Source organism: Mustela nivalis (assembly GCF_964662115.1).
Source record: "Mustela nivalis genome assembly, chromosome: 5".
Lineage (NCBI taxonomy): Eukaryota > Metazoa > Chordata > Mammalia > Carnivora > Mustelidae > Mustela > Mustela nivalis.
The window spans coordinates 14,478,047-14,503,894 of NC_139024.1; the positions used below are offsets into that span (position 1 = coordinate 14,478,047).

The following is a 25,848-nucleotide window of genomic DNA, read 5'->3' on the forward strand; positions in this document are numbered from 1 at the left end:
TCTGTGCTATGGTGAGTGCTGTGAAATGTCTAAGACTGATGATTCACAGACCTGTACCCCTGGGGCAAATAACACATATGTTAATAAAAATAAAGAAGTAAATAAATCTCTTCCATGGCTCATACTTTCTTTTCACACCCAAAAGACTGCCTAGTAAAAGGAAAGAAAAACTAATTTCCCTAAATCTAATAACTCCACTGTACCGCTTTTTGAAACCAGGGAAGGTTTAATTGTGAGGAATTAATACAGACATTAATATCCTCACAATTACAGAAGATTATTCAATCATGAGTTTATTTCCTGTCCAGCTGGGCCAACTTCTGTTATAGTGAAACTTCTTTTTTAAAAAATATGATAAGATTCCCAGCACTATTTATTGAAGAGATTGTCTTTTTTCCACTGGATATTTTTTCCTGCTTTGTGGAAGATTATTTGCCCATAGAGTTGCGGGTCCATATCTGGGCTCTCTACTCTGTTCCACTGGTCTGTGTGTCTGTTTTTGTGCCGGTAGCATGCTGACTTGGTGATCACAGTTTTGTAGTAAAGCTTGAAATCAGGCAACATGATGCCACCAGCTTTGTTTTTCTTTTTCAACATTTCCTTAGCAATTTGGGGTCTTTTCTGGTTCCATACAAATTTTAGGATTGTTTGTTCCAGTAATTTGAAAAATGCCAGTGGAATTTTGATCGGGATGGCATTGAAAGTATAGATGGCTCTAGGCAGTATAGACATTTTAACAACGTTTGTTCTTCCGATCCATGAGCATGGAACGTTTTTCCATCTTTTTGTGTCTTCTTCAATTTCTGTCATGAGTGTTCTGTAGTTCCTCGAGCACAGATCCTTTACCTTTTTGGTTAGGTTTATTCCCAGGTATCTATGGTTCTTGGTGCTATAGTAAATGGTATCAATTCTCTAATTTCCCTTTCTGTAGTTTTATTGGTAGTGTATAAGGAAACAACTGATTTCTGTGCACCGATTTTGGATCCTGCCACATTACTGAATTGCTATATGAGCTCTAGTAATTTGGTGGTGCATAAACAATGAATCTTGGAAAACTGAAAAAGTTAAATTAAATTAAAAATACATACATACATACATACAAATATTTGAACCATTGAAAAAATATATGGTAAAGTTTCATGGTGACCGTGCTGACATCACTGAGATTGTACTCAGTCTCAGTCAAATATAGTCCAATTTCATAGCAGTGTGATTTGTTAAAGGCTTTGACACAGAACTTTATGGTTAGTAGAGCAGGAGTTCTTTGAATGCTGTACATGATACTAAACTTGGAAGATTTTCCTTTGATGTTAGAATTTATTCCCTTAACACCTATTAAACTTCTCTTAAATTTTCTTGTGAAATAGCTGGCTTTAATAGTACTTTCTGCTTCTAAGTATTTTAATTATTTAATGCAAAAAAATGTTCCTTTGGGATTTGTGGTGATATTATTGTTCCCACATTTCAATTTAGGGAAGAAGAAGCAACTTGCCAAGAATTATATATTATATTGCCAGCTGAAGGCTCTGAGTTTTAAATCCCAGATTGCTTTTTAGTCTGTTTTGTCTCAGAGACGTAAAAGAAATTTTGAGAGATTCTCATGCAAAACCTATTATGTGATGTGTATCTTCAAGGCATGGCCCTGCGTGTGTATGAATGTGACCTATGTTGCAGAAACATATTTTTTTAAATTAACATGTAATGTATTATTTGTCCCAGGGGTACAGGTCTGTGAATCATCAGGCTTACACATTACACAGCACTCACCATAGCACAGACCCTCCCCAATGTCCGTAACCCAACCACCCTCTCCCTATCCCCTCCCCAACCCTCAGTTTGTTTCCTGAGATTAAGAGTCTCTTACAGTTTGTCTCTCTCCCAATCTCATCTTATTTCATTTTGAACTTGATTTTTTTGTTTTGTTTTGTTTTTAGCAGACTTTTCCCCCACAGAGCAGTAAACACAGCCACTGTCCTTTTTAAGGAACTAGAAAGATATTTCCCCCCAGAAGCTCTTGCCCTTATGAAAATCTGAGAATTCTGAGCGGGGGGCCCGTTTTCTGTGTCTCGACAGATGAAGCTGCTGAGTGAGTGCAGCGGCAGTATCGACTCCGTGAGGAGACTAGAACACCAACTGAAGGAGGAAGAACAGAATTTCCCCGGCTTCGTTAACCTGAATACTACGGAAACCCAAACGGCTGGTGAGTGAGTGGAGCTCGGTCCAGGAAAGAGGGAAATAGAAGATCCTGAAATACCTTGCTGCCCCTGTGTGACCCTGTGTGGCGCAGCTCACTTTACACGAGTCTCCCCTGAGAGCTTCTCTCCATGTTCCAGTGATCTCCTGGCAGAAGGGGTGGGGGGCAGCACCACCGTGTTCTCTTCTGCGACCCATTTATTTTAATGCATTCTCTGAAACATCTCTTGTCTGGCGTTTTATTTTATTTTATTTTATTTTATTTTATTTTTAAAGCTTTATTGAGGAAGAGAGAGAGCGTGGGTGGGGGAAGGGGGAGAGGAAGAGGAAGAGAGAATCCCAAGCAGACTGCACACTGAGCGCAGAGCCCGAGACCGGTCTCGATCTCAGAACCCTGAGATCATGACCTGAGCTGAAATCAAGAGTCAGCGTTTAACTGACTTGAGCCACCCAGACTCCCCTCGTCTGGCATTTTATTTGTGTGCTTTCTGAGTTCTGTTAACCAACTGAATATTATCTTCAGGCACATTCCTGCTTATTATTTCATACAGGTCTTTATGGGATCAAATCCTATGTAGTTGTTTTTCTACCCCATTATCATTAAAAATGCAGGTAGGATAAACACAGCCATTATGCTGTTTTGTTTTGTTTTGTTTTGTTTTGTTTTGTTTTGTTTTGTTCTTACAGCTGACAGCAACAGACGTGCCCGTTAGAATTACTTTTCCTCACATCTTCTCCAACATTTGTTATGTTTTGCCTTGTCAATTTTTGCTGTTCTAACTGGGGTAAGGTGTTGGTGGGAAGGCAAGCTGAGGCAGCCACTTTGGGAAACAGTGTGGAGGTCCCTCAAAAAGTTAAAAACAGAGATACTCTGTGACCCAGCAATTGCACTACTGGGTGTTTACCCCAAAGAATACAGATGCCTGAAAAGGAGGGCCATCTGTACCCCAGTGTTCATAGCAGCAATGGCTGCAATAGCCAAACTGTGGACGAGCGGAGGTGCCCTTCAACAGATGAATGGATGAAGAAGATGTGGTCCATATACACAATGGAATATTACTCAGCCATCAGAAAGGATGAATACCCACCATTTGGATGGACATAGATGGAACTGGAGGGGCTTATGTTAGATGAAATAAGTCAAGCAGAGGGGCGCCTGGGTGCCTCAGTGGGTTATGCCTCTGCCTTCAGCTCAGGTCATGATCTCAGGGTCCTGGGATCCAGCCCCACATCGGGCTCCCTGCTTAGCAGGAAGCCTGCTTCCCCACCTCTCTCTCTGCCTGCCTTTCTGCCTACTTGTGATCTCTGTCTATCAAATAAATAAATTAAATCTTAAAAAAAGAAAGTCAAGCAGAGAAAGACAGTTATCATATGGTTTCACTTATACGTGGAACGTAAGGAGTGGCATGGAGGACATTTGGAGAAGGAAGGGAACAACAAAGGGGGGATATCAGAGGGGGACACGAACCATGAGAGACTGTGGACTCCAGGAAACAAACCGAGGGTTTCAGAGGGGAGGGGAGTCTGTGGATGGGTTGGCTCAGGGATGGGCATTAACAAGGGTGCGTATTGCATGGAGAACTGGGTGTTATACACATTGAATCATGGAACACTATAAAAAAAGGAAAAGAATTGGGTTTTTTTTAGAGATTTTTTTTTTTAATTTATTTGACAGAGACACAGCAAGAGAGGGAACACGAGCTAGGTGAGTGGGAGTGAGAGAAGCAGGGCTGGATCCCAGGACCTTGGGATCATGAGCTGAGCAGAAGACAGCCGCTTAACAACTGAGCCTCCCAGGCGCTTAGATGACTTTTCTTTTGGTTGTTACTTATCAGTCGCTACCCATATATGTTTAAGGCATTTCTCAGACATCCTGTGCAGAGAACTGCAGCTCACTAACCTGTGTGTGTGTCGGGTCCCACCAGGTGTGATCGACCGGTGGGAGCTCATCCAGGCCCAGGCCCTGAGCAAGGAGCTGAGAATGAAACAGAGTCTCCAGAAGTGGCAGCAGTTCCAGGCGGACCTGCACAGCGTCTGGACGTGGCTGGGGGAGGCGGAGCAGGAGCTGGAGCAGCTGCGGCGCCTGGAGCTCAGCACGGACATCCAGGCTATTGAGCTCCAAATCAAAAAGCTCAAGGTAGCTGCCCTCAGTGTGACGTGCACTGCCTACTCCCATGAAACCACTTGCTCTAGCTGATCTGTTGTCACCCAGCCACAGGGAAGCTGTGGACAGAGACAGACACAAATGCCCTCCTCTCCCGCAACTGTCGCAAACCAGTACTTACAGAGCAAGCTGGGAAGGGCAAAAAATGGACCATGTCGTAGAACCAGCCCCCACGTAAATAAACAATCACGTATGATTTCATGACTTGGTTCTTTAGGAATGACTAATCGTAAAAGTTCATGAAACATCCAGGAACTTCTGGGACCTGGTTAGCTTCTTTTAAAGGAAATGCAGAAACGACCAGGTTCCTGCAAGTCCGTATCTAGAGCTGGAGAGGTTTCCTCTCCAAGACTGCATCTCTGTGACTTTATGGAGACGTAGTAAAATTGTGGGACACTCTGGAGGTAGCAGAACATCTGAAATCGATTATAACAGTCACAGAAGCAATTTTCAGTGTAATGAATACAGCAAAACAAAACTGTGGAGTGATCAGGGCTAGAGCACCTGGCATGGGCACTTGGGTTTGACCTGGATGGCTGTCCGTCCACACAGCGTCATGTCCTTAAGCTCCATCTCCGGGTCTTAACTCTCCTCCTTAGCACAGTTCTTGAAGTGCATTACTATGCGGAGACCTTGGGAAGCATACTCTGGACTGAGAGCCCAGTTTGTTTTTAATAGCTCCTTCGGTCTTCTCTTTTCGTTTGGAGAACCTCGAGATAGACTCTTCCTCAGAATGGAACTACCTAGGCTCTCCAGGCTCAAGGGTCAAGTGTGCTGCTTTTGTGTCTCTCAGGTTTCATGTGTGTCATTTATTTTGGAGTGATGTTTTGGTGGCTTGTTTTAAATTTCCAGAGAAAGGAGTCTTCCCCACTGTGGCTCTGCTTTCTTCTTATAGAACTAGCCTCTGCACTAGCCCCATCGATTTCTGGTCGAAGCATCAGATGGGAGATGTGATTTATATTATCTGGATTATAAAATACGGTTCTCTCTAGAGTACTTAAATTATTTTAGTTCCTCTCTGGGAAAATGTAAGGCAGTGTGTGTATGATGACAGACTCCTTAAAAAGCTGATAAAACGAATGTCGGCCAGAGTGTGAGACCTACGTGAGATTAGAGTGGGGAAATGAGACCTTGATCGTCAGCCTCTGTGATAAGCAGCAGCCCCCCTCTCCGTGCCTTCCCAGTCCTTCTTGTCTGTTTCCTGAAGATAAGTCTGTGGAATAACCAAGTATCTTTCCACAGTATACCTTGATCTTACAATATCTCTGTGGTCAAATCTATATTACGGCATTTTAAGAATCATCTGGAAAGTGAAAAATTAAGACAAGCTGGCAACATAACAGCAACGTTGAGAACTTAGAAGAAAATGTAATATGGGCAGATATGGTTTGCAGGATCACCGACCTGAAACTAATCTAGGGATGTTTCGACAATACCCAGATACTGGATCATTAATGTGTAATCATGTGCTACGCAAGTTCTTGGGATAGTTCTAGATTTCTGGGAAAGGCATCGTGCAAAAATCAGTTGTCTAGTTTCTTGTGAAACCAAACTGAATTGGTTAGCTGTTGAAATACCCATCCATTCTCTCAGCCATCACAGGAATGTGGCCTGGGACACCAGCAGGACTCTCCCCTTCTGGGCCACTAACTTCTGTGCCTGTCAAGTCCAAACAGCTGGAGGCTGAGGCCTGGGAACCTGCCTACTTTCAAGTTTCCCATTTCATTCTTCTGCACACAACTTGGAGTCCCATTGGTCTAGTGATGAGATTCTTAGGCCAGAACATTTCCTCTTGCCCAGAACTCTTCGAGCCAGATCTGGGTGTGTGTGGTTTTATCGCTGTTGGACTCCCATTCTGTGAGTTGAGTTCATCAGCTCCTTAGTTCATTGCACAGGGTCATCAGCGCTTCCTGCGAAGTTCCTCTTAATTGTGTTTATTTATCCTTTCCCCCCACTTTTTAAATTTCCATTCCTGAAGCCCATGGCAAGCCTTCTTAAATACTGAATGAGTATTCATTCATATATGCATGAAAAATGTGGATTTGTGTGTGTGCGTGTGCCTTTTAAATCACATAAATGCTGTTATATTGCATATACTGTTCTGTTTCTGACTCTTTCACTCTACACCATATTTTAAAAGCCACTCAAGTTGCCCAGTGTACGTCTAATCCATTTCCTTTACCTAAAGTGTGGCCCTCGGTGGTGTGCAACACTGTCTCTTATCTAGCCGTTCAGTTAAGGCCAGTTTTAATGAATGGATCTTTTAATTTGGGTGAAGCATTCCCTATGATCTTCAACCGTGCTCTAAATGTTTTTATTGTTATTTCCTTTCTTTCGTGGTTCTCCTTTCTCTTTGTAGGAGCTCCAGAAAGCCGTGGACCACCGCAAAGCCATCATCCTCTCCATCAACCTGTGCAGCTCCGAGTTCACCCAGACCGGCGGTGAGAAGAGCCAGGATCTGCAAGACCGCTTGTGCCGGATGAACGGGCGCTGGGACCGGCTGTGCTCGCTGCTGGAGGAGTGGCGGGGCCTGCTCCAGGACGCGCTGATGCAGTGTCAGGTTCGTGGGAGTCCCACATTTCCAGGGTAGCTGAGTCTGGGACTTGATTTATCCAAGGTCACTTCAAGGGATGCCATCATTCCCCAGTGCCAGGATGTGAACAAGATAACTTCGTGCCCAAAGGACTCATTATAGTGGAGAATCTGTACATCGGAACAGGAGTTCGAGCAGCTGGACCCTGTCTTGTATCCAGCTAACTGAACTAGTCCCACAAGTTTATCTCAGCCCCAACCCATTCATTCATTCATTCATTCATTCATTCAACTGATACTTAGCGTGTTGGCAGAACATCTCCTGAACACAAAAGTGAGCATTACAAATACTGGCTCATCCATTTTACCATAATTATTTGATGAGTGCCTACTCTCTGGTGGAGCAGTCAGGATACAACACAGCCTCTACTTCTGTTGGGGAAGACAAACAGTAAAATGCAAGTATTGCTGGGACGCCTGGGTGGCTCAGTTGGTTAGGCGTCTGTCTTTGGCTCAGGCTATGATCCCAGGGTTCTGGGATCAAGTCAGGCTCCTTCCTCAGGGGGGAGCCTGCTTCTCCCTCTTCCTGCTGCGCCCCCTGCTTATGCTCTCTCTCTGTCTCTTTCACACACACACACACACACACACACACACACACAAATAAATACATTTTTTAAAAAAATACAAGTAATTGCTTAACCAAAATGCTTGCAAGTGTTGATGATAAGATGAGAAAAGCCACTTTGGGATAGAGGTCAGGGAACTTCTATCTTGGAGCCGACGCTGGAGGGATTTTGCCAGACAGAGCCAATGGGATGTCCCATAAACAGGAAAGGGCTTAGTGTCTTTAAGGTCAGAAAAGGGGCCAGTGGGATCAGAATGTCGTCAGAGAGGAGGGAGTGATCAGAAAGATCAGGGAGATGCTTAGCGACCGGATCATGCAGGGCCCTGTAGGTCCGAAGCGGGCGTGGAGGGCATCTGAACACAGTGCAGACCTGCTTCCCGGGTCCGCATGTGCCCCAGGAATACCCTGAAAGCAGGCACACAGGCTCTTGTTTCACCGTGGGCCCCCTCCCTGTCCTGTGCTTAAGAGATTTTCAGTGACTACGTGTTGAATAAATGAATGAACAAATGGATGGATGAAGGGCATGGGGAGCCAGATTAAGGCCTTGCAACATGGGAAGGCTTGACTAGAGGGGAAGAGCCAGGAGCGGAGTTGTTTCCTTCCAAACTGAATGGTAACCCTAGAAATTAAGTACCCGATGCCAGTGTTCCCTTATGTCCAAATTCCCCCTCAAACAGCGAACTAGATGCTCTTGGTGAGAATGTGAACTCAGATCATTGCCACAGCAATGGTGCCTTTCTCAGAAAGGAGTTGTGCCTCAGACCTTAAATGCAACATTTTTTCGCCAGGGGCACCAACTGTAAAGACTAGAAATTGAAGCTGCAAGGGAAAGAAAAATATATTATTCAAGATGATTTTATACTCCATTTTTTTTTTTCTCCATAGGATTTCCATGAAATGAGTCATGGTTTGCTTCTTATGCTGGAGAACATCGACAGAAGGAAAAATGAAATTGTCCCTATTGATTCTAACCTGGATGCAGACACACTTCAAGACCATCACAGGCAGCTCTTGGTAAGACTGTGAGCTCTGGTAGCCTGACTCATCACAGCAGTCTCCATTTCATGCACAGAAAAAGAATGTGGGTGACAATATGTGTGTGTGTGTGTGTATTTTTTTTTTTTTTTACATTTTGCATACGGCTCTCTAACTTCCTCTTTTTTATTTGTTATAGTTTCTGATCTGGGGGAGGCAAACATGCTTACAGGAGACAACGTCTACCAGCTTTAGAATCTGGTTCTTTAGCCATTGCTCAGTTGTAGAAATCTTAGATGTTCTTCATCTTAATGAGGTTGTTTTTACTAAAGCAGATCTTTGGCAATTACACTTATTTTTAATTTAAACTGTATTTGTTACATCTATGCATAAAATAAGAGTATATTGGGTGGCTTAAATTTTCTTTTTTTTTTCTTTTTTTTTTAAAGATTTTATTTATTTATTTGACAGAGAGAGATCACAGGTAGGCAGAGAGGCAGGCAGAGAGAGAGAGAGGGAAGCAGGCTCCCCGCCCAGCAGAGACCCCGACGCGGGACTCGATCCCAGGACTCTGAGATCATGACCTGAGCCGAAGGCAGCGGCTTAACCCACTGAGCCACCCAGGCGCCCCTTAAATTTTATTTTTATGGACATTGAAACTATTATTTAGAAAGAGACCATTAAGACTTCTAAGAAGAAATTAAGTGGGGTCACCTGAGTGGCTCAGTCAGTTAAGCATCTGCCTTCAGCTCAGGTCATGACCCCAGGGTCCTGGGATGGAGCCCCGCTTTGGGCTCCTTCTTAGTGAGGAGTCTGTGTCTCCCTCTACCCCTGCTCATGCTCCTTCTCTCACTCACACTCTTCCAAATAAATAAATAGAATCTTAAAAAAAAAAAAAAAGAAATTTAGATTTAACAATAACCTTGTCATCATGTTTTGTGAAAATGAAGACAAAAAGGAAAATGTAAAAAGTTATTTTCATTATCTGAGGCGAAGAAAACATGCCAGTTCTCAAGGAGAAAGAAACTTTTTCTAGCACTGAATTCAAAAGGAAATTTGCAGAATCTTGACATAGATTCTTATACAAAGAACTTTAGACAATATAATGTACAGTGTACTTAGGAGATTTTATAGAAGATAAAGCAGTATATTTGAGTTCCATTAGGAGAAAATGATTTGCATTTTGTAGCTTCCTGTGTTTTCAAAATGTCATTTCTCAACATTTAATGCTTACTAACCTAACCAACAGAATTGATAGCTTTTGATTCAGTACCATAAAGGTCTTAGAAACCAAGAGGGAATAGCTATGCAGTGGCATTTTTACTGACTTTTGACCTAAGATAGTAGTTATAAATAATGAATCACTACTATAGCCTTCAAAAAATGTTGAACAAAGATCAGCGTATACTTAGACATACCTGAGTTTTGCTATATTTGTATGTTAGTTTTTCTCTTTCTGTATAAAAGAATATCTTATGTTTCTTTTGCTAAGTACTTGATATTTTAAGCACTTTCATGTATAATCACCAATTTGAACCTTTTAATATACTTACTGTGAACCAGGCAGGAAAGAGTATTATCATTTTCTGAAATGAGAAAACTTGAGATCAGAAAGGTTCAGGGGACTTATAGACTATTTTTGGCAGAGGCAGGGTTAGGACCCAGACCCCAATTCCCAAATGCCACAGGCTGCTTCATTCTTCCTTATGTGAGCACAGCATTCGGATATTCGGGTTTAATTGCCCGCTAAATTAAACTGAGGTCATTCTGCCTTTTTGGAATTTTCCCCAAATATCAAAAGTTGTTAGTAAAGCATTTCTTATCATGCACGTAGCAAATAAGGCATGAGCTCTTGGAATCCCAGCTCAGAGTGGCCTCACTGCAAGACATGTCTTGCCAACTCCTGGTGAACGCTGAAGGCACAGACTGTTTGGAAGCCAAAGAAAAAGTCCACGTAATTGGAAATCGGCTCAAACTTCTCTTGAAGGAGGTCAGTCGTCACATCAAGGAGCTGGAGAAGCTATTAGACATGTCAAGCAGTCAGCAGGTAAGCTCTAAGCAGACATCATTGTGTGGCATCTCTTAGAGAAAACCAAAGAAGCATCATCTTTATCCATTTTTAGAAGTACTTTGAATATAGTACTTGTCAAAATAAAGTGCCCGCTCTCAATCACTGCTCTCACAAGCCCTGTCTGAAAATTCAAAAAGGGACTCATCAACTTTTATACTAGGACACTGCTTTTGATTCTATTACATCATAAAAAAAACCTCTTACAATTGTTACCGCTAACCCTTTACCGTCTCTACTGTGGTATTGTATTTTACCTGTTTATTTACGAATTCACACGTTTTCACATTTTCATTCACATGGCTGTGGTAGATCATAACCAGTCATGGCGTCTGAGTTTTGTATTCAAACACTGGGAGGCATGAGATCTCCTGACATAGACATTCACAGAGAATGTCTTCTGCTCATTTACTTTTTAGATTTTTTTTTTTAATCTAGATTTTTAAATCTAGATTTTTAGATTTTTTGCTTAAATCTACTGCATCGTGGCCATATTATTGGTTTTGAGAAATGTGTCTGTAGAGACAGAGGGGCTTGGTGAGACTTCAAACAATCAGTTGCGAAATCTTGTTTTGAGCACACAAACACCCCACCCCGTCATAAGCCTGCAAAGGACCAGTCTCCTCTGAAAATCAGTAGCACCAGACATACTACAAAAGCAGGCTCCTGGATGACTATATTTTGTTTCTAACTCAAATGAATTGGTCTCTCCCTGGCCCGAGAGACCTGGAGTGTAAGACCAGTTCCTTCTGCTCCTTCCCTTCCACTCATCCTCACCTGTGTCATCAAGAAACGAGAAAGCTGTAAGTGACCTAGGAGTAGCAAAACTGTACCTGTGTTTCCCAGCAGGAACAAATTTACAACCAGAAAAGTCCTGATACATTAGAAGAATTAGGTTCTGTTCTTACAGCTGTCTGATTCGATTTTGCCCAAGGAATGGTTTGATTTTACAGAGGATGGGGGGGGATGGGCTGGTAAATGCCTTGGGGATGACCAAGCCATCATGGCCTTGGGACACGGAGTCATTGGAGGAATCTGTTTCCTACATAGGATTTGTCTTCCTGGTCTTCGGCTGATGAGCTGGACACTTCGGGATCTGCGAGTCCTACTTCCGGAAGAAGCACCCCAAACAGACAAAGAACGGTAACTTTCCACTGGTCCTTCTCAGTTGGCCCAAGGGAGGGAACCCAGGGACGCGACACTATCTATACCTACCTCAGGGTCCATAGGCTCCCCCTGGGGAGAGCAGGAGTCCCCCTACAGAAGAGGGTTGTCACACAGTAACCCAGCCAAGTGGTGTTTCCTCAGCCCTGCGGCATGCCCTCCCCATGTGCACTCAGGAATGGAAAAGAACATTCTGTTTTTCCAAAGAAGGAGGGCTCAAGCTGTGGTTGGTACAGGGAGACAAATTATTTCTCTTGCTCCAAGGGCCATCGACAGCATGGTGTTTCCTTGTTTCTTTGGTGGCTCCTCCCTTCAAACCACTAGCACCAGAGTCCACCTAAAAACGTAGGTTCCAGGTAAAGGGGCGTCTCAGCCAGGAGCAGACAAAACTGAGAGCGTCTCATGAGACCCGTGAATGTCTGAGACAAGTGGAGGTTCTTTTGAACTCTCAAGCGAAGAAGCTCCTAAAGGTGGTTCTGACGGTTTTGGGCGACTGTGCTGCCCACGCAGAGGCAACAGCTCAAGAGGCCTCAGCCATAGAACCTTCGGGAGGCTGCCTCACTGGCATTCTGTGAGGACAGAAAGACGAATCTGGCCCCTGCTACCCTCTATACTTTGATTTCTCTGTGTAATTAGAAGCTTGTTTTTGTTTCGTTCTTTTTTTGTCCGGCTTTATGATTATATTCATTTTTATTACATCCCATTTTCCTTAGTTTTTAGAAGTATTGATTTTGTTTGTACTATTTTTGTTATAAACACTTAAGTTCTATGCTGATAAATGTTATTATCTTATTTAGGATTGTTTTTTACTACATTCACTAGTTTCCTATAGATCCTAGTTTAAGAATGTGAAGGAATACTGGCTTTTCGAGTCAAATTCTAGCCCTGATTTAACTTGTCGGGTCCTCAGCATTCTACAAAGAAAAATCTCATATTGCCATTGTTATTTTTTATCTGCCGACAATTTCAATACTGTTTCAGTGTTCTAGAAGACTAAGAAATAATGGGGTGCCAAGCCATATTGACCTTCATAGTTATTGTAAGTGAATCCTTGGCTGGTGTAGTCACCTGTGTTTAGACCATGAAAAATGGGGGAAAATATACCCACTATAGTGGGAACTCCAAACCCCCACTGTTTCCTCAGTGACCAATGCTAGAGATTTGAATTTGTTTCATTTCTTCCATAAAAGAAAAGCCAGTTTCCTGAATTCATGGGTACTGATCATTTCATTTGATTTATTTTTCCTTTGCCGCACTTTTAGTTTATTTTTTTTTTTCAGTAGCTTGTCTTTATTTGCCTGGACTGAACATTCTTCTTTCTTTACCCCTGTTCATTGCAAACAGCCACGAGGCAAATGTAGTCTCTCACAGCCTGGACCCTCTGTCAGCAGTCCACATAGCAGGTACCTTATTCTCCTGGTTTCCACACTGTTCTAGAACTCCAAGAGGATGATGAAAATGGTCCATGATTTAGGTAGGCCTCTATCTGGTCTGCCTCAGGGTAGTTGAGAAATTTCTTGTTTCATCCGCACACCCTTTTTCTAGTAAATTGGAAGAGACTTTTCTAAGTGCAAAGTATAAGTAAAGCCCGGAGTCCAAAATATTTGGATCCCACCAGAATCTCATCTAACTATACATAGGCCATCTGGTACTTTTTGCCCCATCGTATTCTGTGTGCGTGGAAGGATTCGGTGCCGTGGATGGCACATTTGATTCACGGCAGACTTTCATCATCCTCTTTATTTCTAGATTTTACAATAAGACAGGTAATAGATCAATGAATTATTTTACCACTCACAGAACCCACAAATCTGAATAAAATATACTAACATCCCCAGCTTTTTCTTTTATTTTCATGTTTTATCCAGATGGTGGGTTTTGAATTCTCAAAACGGCAGGTCCTCATTTGGTATTATTTAACATTTATAAGCACCTTCTCTCTTTTGCTTATCCCAAAACTTCTCTTCTGCCAGCACACTCAGTCACTCACCTTCCTGACACTTGGCAAGCTCTTGCACGCTAGAGACGAGGGAAGTCAGCGCCCCTGCCAGGGGGCGCCCCGAGAGCCCACGCACAGCTGCCACTCCGTGCTTCACGCCTGGCTTCCAACAGCCCCTTGTTTCTGCCCTTACTGGTGCTTTGCCTTCTTCGTTGTCGGTGTGATGTCTGTGCTGCTCTGCCCTTTCACTACTCAGTTCGTGTTCCCCGGGTTGACTTTTTAGACATGAAAATACTGTCCCTGGAGCTAATTTTTCGTTCCAAGCCCAAGCAGACTGTTCACGTAGTTTGCCCCTCTGGAAACTCACCATTCCTGAGCTGGAATCTCAAGAGGGGCCAGGAAGTGAAGAGCTGAAAGCGATCCCTGAGTAATAGTTTTCGTTTTCCAGCTGCGCGCTGAAGGGGCTGGATGTTTGATTTGGTGATTCCTACTCAGCTGAAGCAATGCAGAATGTACTTTGATGTGCTTTTTGGTTTTAAGCCTTGCGCTTTTTTTTTTTCTTTCCCTTTGGTTTGGTTTGATGACAATTTTGTGGGTTTTCTTTTCTTCTTTCTTTTTTTTTTTTTGTCTATAATACATCAATAATGAAATATGAATGGAGAAAAACTCACAAGGATTTTTAAAGATAATGATGGAGATCTACAGCTGCTCTGATGTTCTCTTAGTCCCCTGTGAAGAAAAGCCAATCACGTACTAAAGACAGATTATTGTTTTGTCCATCTTGTCCACTACCGATTGCTGATACACCATGAACAGAGATGGGCAATGTCTCTCTAGCAGTCCTTTTAGGATGCCAGAGATCAGTTCTTTGGTTGACATCAATGATGGTCTTTTACATTACTATGCAACACCAATAGCAACCACCTTTTGGTTCCTAAATATCACATCAGTCTGTAGCCCCAATTCTTTCAGTCCATGGGTCTTCTGAAAATGTCCAAGGCATCATCTTCTAGGGCAGCAGGTGCTTCAGTGTGTCTCCTAATGGGGCTTTGCAGCTGGGACAGCCACCCTCTTCCTGTGACATCCACAGGTGCCTTTCAGCTCTGCTCTGCCCAGCGCTATTTATTAACATCTTTCTGAGCACACAGCACAGTGCTTACTTTGCTCCGTAGAGGGTCTGGAATACAAATGATCTACACCTGAAGGGCAGATGTCATCAAACCCCTTGGCAGCCAGGTTGTGGTTGAACATTCTTGGACTTCTTAATTTCTTGGCACCTCTGTTTGGGGTGCACCCAACCCCGACAATGGAATGCGGAGTCCGCTGGGAAAGAATTAATTCACTCATTATCCAAGCTGTCATGGTGTTCCTTTACGTTGAGACTTGAGAGTACCTTGTGTTTGATCTTGCACTGGTCCAGCAAATTTGAAAGCACACACAGTTTAGAATGTTGACCCCACCGATCTGCCATGGAAAATGGTAGACACATATTCTTTCAAAGAGAGGAAAGAGGCTGAGCTGGAAGAAACCATTTGAAGGAAGGGGGTTCACGATACAGTTGTTTACCTGCTGTTTATCATTTCAGGTTGATCTTATAGCTACAGTTCTGTGTCCTCGTATCTAATATTCTAAGCCTACATATAACTTGATGCCAGTATTTACTGTATCCCTACTACATTTACGTTCTGGGCTTACAAAATCACTACCACATGGTCCTTGCCATGTGTCAGAACCTGCAGATTCCCAAATCCATTACAAGGAGCTCCTCAAGACTCCCTGAAAATTATGAACATTTGAAAGACATTCATAGTAATCATTCGTCATTTTTAGATTAAATAGATTTAAGAAGGAATGTTTATGGTGGTCCAGCTGCATTTTATTTTTCTTCTTTTGACTTAAAAATCATCTAACGCAATCACCAGTAAGTCTTCCCAACTCTACTGTCGATTATTTAAAGATGACACAAGGGAAGATTTTACTCCAGCTCCCAGCAAGGCAAAGGAGAAATTGCTCTGTAGTGTGGATACAGTGAAGTGATGACTTCATTCCAAAAGTTAACCACAAATTCTAAAACATATTCTAAATGTTAAAACATGCAAAGTTTCCTCAGACACCTTTTGTCTCTGGCACCTTCTACACAGAGAACTAAGGTGGAAAGAGAAGCAGCAGATGAAAGGAAGGGGAAAAAAAAACTGTGAGCACTTTACTGTAAACACTGTCCAGTTTCCTTTTTTTTTTAATAAGCATTCTTTTAAAGATTTTTTTTATTTATTTGACAGAGATCATAAGTAGGCAGAGAGGCAGGCAGACAGAGAGAGGAGGAAGCAGGCTTCCCGCTGAGCAGAGAGCCCAATGTGGGGCTCAATCCCAGGACTCTGGGATCATGACCTGAGTTGAAGGCAGAGGCTTTAACCCACTGACCCACCCAGGTGCCCCCACTGTCCAATTTCTTATGGAATTTTTTTTCAAGTCTATCGTCAGGTTCTGATGGGATCTACTTATCCGTAGGCATTCAGAGAGTCTCAGTCTATACCAGTGTACTACTAGGACAGGCTGGCCACCAAGGCTGAGAACAGTTGTAGGGTAAATCGCCAATGTTTCTTTTCTGATATTTTGAGGTATGCATTCCCAATGTTCCCCAGGAAAAGGTCAACCACTTTGGCAAATGTATCACGTCTTTGAAAGAACTACTAAGAAATCAGGACCCTTCTCCTGGGAGACAAGCCTATATACAACCAGTCTCTCATGGTATGAGTTAGCACGCCTTTGCTTTAACAATGATGATAAGATAATAATGATAAATTGTGACATTTATTTAGCGCTTAATGTATCCTAAGCACTATGCTAAGCGTTGTATATCTGTCATCTTATTTAACTCTTACCACATCCCCGTGGCATGGCTGTATTCCCAAATTCACAGACAGGAACACCGAGGATCAGAGGCACGAAGATTATAGATTTGAATCAGGCCGACCTGACTCTGGATCCTAGCTTGTAAATCCTTCCCTCCGCCAGAGAATGGGAGGGCTCCTTTACACAACAGTTCTAGACCTTGGGCTGCCCAAGGCTGCCTGACACTGCTTAGGACCAGCCGGGTCATTTTTTTAAAAAAAAGAAGACTGAAATCCTAAATTGATTCTGGAAATTTGTCTTCTGAACCACACATCCAGGGAACAGAGGCCATCCACACTAGAGCAGACAGCAAGATCATATACAACCTAGCTACTCTCTCACAATAAATTCCTGTTAGGACACTGCCACTGTTAGCAAACAAGGAACAAAATGCATTGAAAGTTTCTCTTCACTTGCCTTTAAATAACTGATGCCCAGAAGTAATTCATTTTATTCTCCTTGATTATATAAAATTTTTGAGATGAGTCCTACTTTGTGCAAACTCTTCAGGCTTTTGACATCCCTGGACCGTCCTTTCGTGTGTGTGGTGTGTTATTTTGTCCTGGTTCTTCCCCTACCTTCTTCCTCTCCAACTGTATGTATTTAGGTGAAGAGATTAAACAAGTCCTGGGCAGCTATTTACCCAGAAATTCGAGTGAGGGGAGAGAGAAAAACGATAAACTAAATATTTACTTGGAGAGCATAAGCACATTTTTGCTGGGCAGAATTGTCTGGAACAGCTCCATAGACTGAGTTTCTTGGATAAGTTCACACATTTCATTTTTCCTCTATAAACACAATCTCATCTCGCATCTATTTATGTAATAAGGCCATCGGAGAGTGATGAGTGACTAGTTAATGAGTAGTCTTTGTTCTTTCCTTTGTCAGATTTCCCAAGACTCTGGAAACAGGTGCCCTTAGGTCAATAGATAAATATTAAAAGTACCCTTTTACCTGTGCACCATTATCCTGCTGGTACTAAGAGCTCTAGTACAGGTTCGTCCTAGGAGAGGCAATTTTGGGCACGTTGATACCCTGATAATTGTCCCAAGGGGGTGGCATTTATTTCAGTAGATAAAGTAGACATTTCCAAGAGCAGCCAACTGCACGGAAGCCCGCTCAGCACTGTGTGTTCTCTCTGTCCCTATCTCAGCCCATTACTTCTCCCTAGGTTAGCATTCTTCAACGTTAGAAGGCACATGCTAATTAAATTTTAATAAGAAATGCTCTGATGCTGTTAAATGTGCCATGTCCTTCAACAGACTCTGTAGTACATGAGCCCATATTCCAAAGATGGTGACCTTTCTAGTGTTTCTCAGGAGCAGACTTGTCAAAGTGCAGCCCCTGTTTTCATCTTGATCTCTGGCTTCCTTGCTCAGAGTAGGTAATAATTGACAAACGGGCTATTCACCACTGTCAGTCAAATTGTACTGTTAAGTATATGCACAGACTTGCCCATCACTAATGTCCTTAAATGTCTGTCTTCGAAAGAAAGAGACTGTTAGAAATCAACTTCATTTTATTTAAATATTGAATAAGGAGGAAATGTAGATTGGCTTTGGTGCTCCTGTTATAACTCATCCAGGGACAGGTGATGCATGGTGTTTGCCAGGGCATGTTTTCAGCTCAAAGGAAAAATACAGTGAAGGAAAATTCAATCCAGAGTTCATGGGTGACTGTCCATTCTTCTCAGCACACTTTAAGGCAAACCATTGAATTCATACATTATCAGACCCAAAATGATTTGAGAAAATTAATGCACCACTTGTCTTTGCAAATGAGAAAACTGAAGACAAGACAGACTAAGTTACTTGCCCAAGATTGTACAATAGCCTCAAAGCAAAATGCTCTTATGTCCATAATACTAAGTTGATCTGTGTAATACTCTGAGGCTTTACAATTAGAAGCATTTATTTCAGACCCAAGGAAACCACTCACCTCCAGATATTTTAGGATACAAGCATTGTCTTCTTTGCTTCTACATGTGAGATACGTGAGTATGGCCTGGGCGACCTCCATTCGTGTCATCAAACAACAAAATGTTGCAGAGAGGGTGGTAGGGCGTGACTTGGGAACCCTGCTTCCTGCTAGAGCTCTCCATTTCACTGTGTGATTTGGGGCAAGTGATCCAGAGAGTCCAAGTTCTGGGACTTAAAGATCTCAGGGTTGAAATCTTTTTTTTTTTTTTTTAAAGATTTTATTTATTTATTTGACAGAGATCACAAGTAGGCAGAGAGATAGGAAGGGAAGCAGGCCCCCTGCTGAGCAGAGACCTCCCCCCCGCCATGTGGGACTTGATCCCAGGACCCTGAGATCATGACCTGAGCCGAAGGCAGCAGCTTAACCCACTGAGCCACCCAGGCACCCCTCAGGGTTGAAATCTTAATGTTGCCACTTGCTAACTGTATAACCTTGAGCCAGCTACTCTATTTGAGTCTCCTTTTCGTCATCTATATCGGTAATGAGCACATGGAGACTATCGAAGGGATTAAGTGAGAGAATAAGATAAGTGCTTAGTGTGTTGCCCAGTGATTAGAAGAGTAAATGTTAACCCTCCTTAGCCACTTATGTATGGAGTTAGAAGATGAACTAGATATTCCCTAGATATTTCAACATGAATATTTTATAATCTGGAAGCTTGAGAAGTTTGTTTTCTCCTTCCACTAATAGATATGTGACATACTTCATGTATGTTCTACTATATTTTCACAAAAATATACAACTTTTCTTAATTACTTTATGAGGAGTAGCTCGGTGGCCTGAGCATAAGGGCAGTTAATCAGTTTGACCACTAGATGGTGATTAAACTCTTATGGCCTCCCAGTTGGTAGCCTATACTGACCAACTTGTAGAAGACATAAAATGTATAAAATATGGAACTTTCAAGTTGGAAGACCTAATCTAATTTGGAAGGTTTGAAGCTATTGACACTCAGAAGTGAAGTGAGTTGTTCAAGGTTACACAGATGTTAGTCGTAGACCTCGGACAAGAATACAACAATTGGGGCCAACAATTTGTTTTTGGGTTGTTTTGTTTGTTCGTTTGTTTCATGAAACTGCAAGAACCATTCTAGAAACGCAGTGTGGTATGTGGCTGTTTGGAGCTCCTGCCCGAGTACTCTGCTTGTCTCATGATGGTGTAATAAGAAAGCTTCGAGTACTCCCTCTGTTCTCTTTTAAGGGATTTGTGTCTGGTTTTTTGTCTTAACATTTATTTTCTTTGGTGCCACCCCTTATCCCTCACTGCTATGAATGTATCTGTTTTCAGAAAGTAATGGCTTATAGGATACCTGGAAACATAATGTTTTCTTATGAGAAAAATGTAGAGTAACCAATATAGTTTTTAAACTTTATTTCTCCAGTCGCCTCATATTCAGTGTCTTTACCCTAAGTGATACTATAACACTTAGTGATATTATCACCATTAGGAAATTCGTAGTAGGTATGGGGAAATGTGTCTCATTGGTACATATATTCTTTTTGTTCGTGGAGTGTTTTGTGTGTATGTGTGTACCAAATGCCTCTCGTAAATACCATTTCCTTCTACGGCTTTTCTGCTCATAACCACATAAGACATTAGTGGATACTCACAAAGAGAAAATAGTGTACCTCACCCAGGACTTCACTTCCATATTCAGAATTTTGCAGTCTTTCTTAAGAATGCTGAAATTCATACTTAATCTCTAATGTACTATTTAAAATTAGAAGGGAAAATGGAAGTAGATAGGAAAACTTGGAACTGTGAGTCTAGAAGGAGCCTTCAAGAAGATCATCTGTTCTCCGAAAATGGTGTCTGTTTCCCAAAGTCACAGTGCCAGCAATAGATAGAATTGGCCTAGAATCTACGCCATCCCACACAAGTGCTCTGTAGGCTAACCATGCTGCCACCATTTCACAGACAGCTTTGGGACCCACATGGCTCAGGGTCAGATGCTGATTCAGTGCAAGATGAAACCAGGGTCTACTCTAAGACTATTTGAACTTTGACTCTCTTCAAGATGGCTGCCGCTGTTTTTAACCTTGCTGCATAGGTTTCGGCCCATCCAAGATGGCACGATGGGATACTTTGCATAATTCTGACAGCAACTAATTTTGCCTAATGGTGCTACTGACACCCTTAAACCAAAATGTCCTGCATCAAACATCCACATTTTAATTATCCTGGATCTGCTTGATCTATGCTGGTCGGATGTGTGTAGAGCAGTTATCTTTGTGGATGGAAAGTGTTTTACCAAATTAAGGTATGGGATTTGAAACCAATCAGTTGCCTTACGTTGACTGACTAAATGTTTATTTTTTCATCAGTGATGTGTCCAAAAAAAAAAAAACAAACTCTTCTTGTGGTGGTGGGGAGATCACGCGGGCATACTGCAGAAGGCCGCCCGCTCATTGCTAGGACGGGTTGGGTTTAGCTTTCAGGAAGGTGAGGAAGCAGAAAGCAGCATCCATCCAACACTGGAGATACTTGAGTTATTTATGTTGATTCTCCTCTCAGGTCCATAAAAGGTGGCTCCGATTCCTCCCTTTCTGAGCCTCGGCCCGCTCGGTCCGGCCGAGCCTTCTGGTTCAGAGTCCTCCGAGCGGCTCTTCCGCTTCAGCTTCTCCTGCTGCTCCTCATCGGGCTCGCCTGCCTCGTGCCGATGTCAGAGGAGGACTACAGCTGTGCCCTCTCCAACAACTTTGCCCGATCATTCCACCCCATGCTCAGATACACAAACGGCCCTCCTCCGCTCTGAACCAAGCAGACGCCATCTGCAGCGGTGCTGGTAGCATAAGGAGGGTTTGGCCAAAAGGGATCCCAAGCTAGCAAAAACAGGACCCAAATCTTGGCGAATGCCCTCGGTGCGGCAGCTTTAGCTCTCCTCCATGTCCCGTGGGTGAAACCATGGCTCCAAAGGTGGATGGTAAACTAGGACAGGAGGAGAGCAGACAGACAAACTCTGAGCCTCAGCGCTAAAGAGATTGAGGTCCTCCAACATTCTCTGGATGCATGAATTCTGGGCCATTGGCTCATGCTATGCACACCCAAGACGTCACTAGACTGAGCAGCTCTCCCACAGCACTGCTCCATCCATTCAATAAAGGACTCTCCTGGGAGCCATGCTGGCATCGAGCAATGTACCAAACAACCAATGCTGATGAGATTTTAGAACCTTGTAACATACAGTTTTTAAGAGCTTATATGGCACCTTTCTTTTTACCTTGTTTCCTTTGGGGCATGAGATTCTAACCTTTGCTTTAGAAGCACAAGCTGTAAATCTAAAGGCACTTTTTTTAAAGGTATAAAGAAAAACTGGATGTAATAAATAAGATCATGAAAGGCTTTATGTGAAAAAAAGTTGAATGTTACAGTCAAAGAAAAGTTATTTATGTATGTACAGTTTGCTAAAGCCAAGTTTTGTTTGTATTGATTTCTTTGCATTTATTATAGATACTATAAAATATGTTGTCTGTGATTTTTTTTTTCTCCCCCCTGGAGAAATGACTCTAAATTTACATACTAAGCAGGCACTTAGCATAGCACAACCTAAATGATCCTTTGTGGAGAATAAGAGAAGCTGAAACATAAGTATATATGAAAGAGAAAAAGATGATCGCGGGTAGCGCACATTTAGACATAAAGGACTCTGGATGATTTCTTTCCCTTTCCCCTTCCCACAGCTAATCAAATCCACTGACCTTTTACTCCCCAGCATTTTTCACAGCCTCCTTTCTTCTCTCTTCCCTTTGCCCAGTTGGAAGAAACCCCACACTAACCTTCTCATGGAGACCACATCCCCTTTCCATCCCAAGGATACTCAACAGCTATGTGGATTTTCTTAAAGCTCTCCTGTTCACATCCCTACTCTACTCCAAGCGTTGGTGGTATAGTGGTTAGCATAGCTGCCTTCCTACTCTACTCCAAAACCCTCTGTTGCTTTTCATTACCTGCTAGAAGAAATAGAGTTTTCATCCACCATTCAAGTCCAAATATAATAAGATTTTATTCTGCCCCTCCGATCTTGCCAGCCAGCGGCCATCGTGGAATTGCTTGGTGCTCATGGACTTTTAATCCATCCTTTAATAACTGGAAGAGGAGGATTTATATAAAGCCCAGGTTTCAGGCTTCCCTTGAACATGGAAAGCTCTGGTGCCTTGGGTATATACTCTTGCATGCCAATCATGGCAGGGGTGACGTGGTTGCTGTCACTTGAAGAGCACGAAGAGACAGTTTTTACATTTGCCTATTAACTCTGCCCACTACCTGTCCCAGTTTACTCCTGTGGGCATTTAGTGCACAAATCTTGCTCTACTTGGAGAATCTAAACCAAACTGAGGTACTCAACCTGAAGCTGCCTGCCATGGTTTCCATGATGATGTAGCCTGAGTGAATCTCAACTAGGGTTCCTTGAGGATTATTAGTTCTCCCAGTTCCTGGGGTCACTACAGACCTTCTCATCCCATCTCTGGGGGGTACGACCTGGGGGGCTTGCTTTAGAAACAGACACCTGACGTGATTGTAGCCTGACTGTTGAAAAGAACTTCCCCATCTCCTCTTACCTCCACAGTTCTGTTCTTACCACTCTTTCTATCCTCTCCGATAAGACTCAACTCACAAAGCCACCCTCCCTGAAGACTTCGCGGCCCACTCTTAGACTATATTCAAGACTTCCCCCTACTGAATTTTCCTCACATGAGCATTCTGTTCTCTTTTTTTTTTTTTTAAGATTTTATTTATTTGACAGATCACAAGTAAGCAGAGAAGCAGGCAGAGAGAGAGGAGGAAGCAGGCTCCCCACTGAGCAGAGAGCCCAACGCAGGGCTCGATCCCAGGACCCTGAGACCATGACCTGAGCCGAAGGCAGAGGCTTTAACCACTGAGCCACCCAGGTGCCCCGAGCATTCTGTTTTCTACTGTCAGATGATTCCTATCTCTTTTCCCCAGAACGTCGGTGAGGGAACAGATCAGAGTTGAGATATTCTTATTTTAAATAAGAAAAACCTGTGTTTCTCTTATTTAAAATAAGAATAACTCAACTCTGATCTGTTCCCTCACCGACGGTGGTGAAGAAGATTGAGACCCGTGACGGGAAGCTGGTGTCCGAGTCGTCTGATGTCCTGTCCGAGTGAATAACCACTGTGGTCCCACCCAGCCTCCCTGCTCTCATGGCTGCCATAGAGCCTTTGGGGGAAGGAGCTGTGCAGGGAAGCATTGGGAACAGGAGACTCACCTAAGACTCACTCAGCCCCAGTCCTCAGCCTGCCCGTGGGGGCGGTTCTGCTGCCCTGGGTACCCCTTCTTGTCCATGCCTCCAACTAAAAACCAATTTGAGTGTCTTGTCCCAAATAAAGTCTCAACTGGCTCTGCCCATCCCCCCCCCCAAAAAAAGAGAGAAACCTGTGTTAAAGTTTCCCATCCTCCTGCTTCTGGAAAGGCTGTGAGCTGTGGCAGAGAATGAGCTGCAGGCACTTTTTCCGGAGATGGGGCCACGCTTTTACCTCACTTCCCTGCTACTCCTCCCGAGTAGTGGGGTCGGGGCAGTCCAGCCCTACAACAGACAAATGTTGCTGCTCTCAGGAAAATCACCACAGAATGAGACATTACTCATGGAGACCAGCACCAAGAGACGGCAGGGCCCTTCTCCGCATTATGATTACTTCACTGACGAGGCATCTCCCATCACCGAAGAATCAAGTGTTAAATGTGGCTGAGAAAAAAGTTTAGTTTTGACTAAGAAAAATCTTCTAATCCTTCTGTGCCTTTCTAAATAAGCCTGTGAAGCACCCAGAGGGATGGGTGAGGTGCATTTCTATTTAATTTTTGAAGACTTCATCCAACAATGAGACAGAACAGAAGTGGAAAGTCCTGGCGGGTGGAAACATTGAAGCCGTGAGGTCCTGGCTTTTCCCCAGGGGGTGATACGACCAGGCTCTTGAGGACCAAGCCAGCCACCAATGGGGCTTGTACATCTGCTTGGCGCTCTCACACTCTTGCCTGTCTCTTGAGAAAGGGAACACAGGAAAGCATCAGGAGAACCCTTACCTGCACCCCAGCCAACCCTGGTAAGAAAGAAAGGATGTTTGGGGACAAGAGGAGGGGGTTTAAAAGAATATTGAGGGGGCAAAAGGGCCCTCATTTCTGGAGTTAAAGACTGCCACGGGCCCTGCTATGGCCTGGAGGTAGCCGGTGATCCCGAGAGTGGGGGACGAGGAGGGGCAAGGCCCAGAGCCACTGGCCGACTGGGAACATGGTGAGATTGCGCAGACAACCAGGAACTGTTAGAAGTGGTGAGGAAAGAGGAAAACCTGTAGAGCTAACATGGAGAAGTAAAGGCTTGGAGACCTAAAAGTAGAGACTTCACGGGAATTCCAAGGACGAGTGAAAGACTTTTTGGGAAAACCGCCCCTGGGGAGCAGGAGTGTTGCCTCCTGGAAAATGGGGCGGCAGCAGCTTCCCTTGTTTTTGTACGAAGAGAGGAGAGACACCTTCAAAAGGCTTGGATGAGAAATTCAGCAAGCTGAGGTCTGGGATTTCCTGTTCAAAAACGCAGGTTGTGGTCAACTGATTTACAGCCTATGCTCCGGGGCCAATTATTAAGAAACTAAAGCTAAACTAAAGCCACGGAAGATATTGTAAAGCAAAAAGAGGTGGAGCAGGTTGTTTTATGAAAGCTGATCGTGGCCAAAAACACAGGGTCTCCAGGCGCTGGTGTGGGTGGGCCTGGGACCAGCCACACTGGGTGGATTCGTTCCCCGCTGCCCACCGGGCCGCCATCACCAGATGTATCCTCGGGGAACTGTGGAGAAGGAAGAGGCCCGGAGGGCGCCCTGAATAGGTCCAGACACACCAGGCAGAGGACATTCCCTTCCTGTCACGGTGTTTATCCAATGCCCACTGTGGTGCGTGACCTGCGCCAGAGCTCAGGAGGCCGGTCTCAGCCAGGAGGGACACCATCACTTCTTGTGCAACCCTCACAGGTCCTTTGAATATGGAAGAATGTGTACTTGGCTCCACCAGTGATGGCCTGAAACCGGGGTTCAAGGTCAATGAGACTAGAAGGGAACCAAACAGAAACAGTGTTTGATTTAGGGGAGAAAGGGGAGCTTAAATCTATTGCATCTGTCTTTGTCATTTCCTAGCAGCAAATTTCTTCTTTTCGCTTCTTCGTCACCTGATCTATGTGACGGTGGCGTGTGTGTTTCTGAAGAGCGTGAGTGTTCATCTGCGGACGCAGGGACAGGGAGGCGATGGACGGGCATGGAAGCCGTTTGTCGTGAACAGCACCAAGTTCAGGTGACGCGAAGGGACATTTTACC

The 25,848-nt window shown here is 43.6% G+C and overlaps 1 protein-coding gene across 35 annotated transcripts in view; it reads left to right on the forward strand.

Moving 5' to 3' along the window:
* The window catches only part of SYNE1 (spectrin repeat containing nuclear envelope protein 1), a 464,577-nt gene extending 442,582 nt beyond the window's left edge, over positions 1-21,995 (forward strand). For 28 of the 35 annotated variants that reach the window (XM_082730041.1, XM_082730042.1, XM_082730045.1 and 25 more), the window contains 8 exons: positions 2,074-2,200; positions 4,119-4,330; positions 6,717-6,917; positions 8,400-8,528; positions 10,324-10,536; positions 11,608-11,700; positions 13,066-13,124; positions 21,047-21,995. In XM_082730041.1, the coding sequence (XP_082586167.1) occupies positions 2,074-2,200; positions 4,119-4,330; positions 6,717-6,917; positions 8,400-8,528; positions 10,324-10,536; positions 11,608-11,700; positions 13,066-13,124; positions 21,047-21,287 (1,275 nt within the window). In that variant the 3' untranslated portion in view covers positions 21,288-21,995. The remainder of the gene's footprint in view (positions 1-2,073; positions 2,201-4,118; positions 4,331-6,716; positions 6,918-8,399; positions 8,529-10,323; positions 10,537-11,607; positions 11,701-13,065; positions 13,125-21,046) is intronic. The other 7 variants (XM_082730051.1, XM_082730052.1, XM_082730048.1 and 4 more) reach the window with 1 other exon arrangement.
* Positions 21,996-25,848: the final 3,853 nt, after the last annotated feature.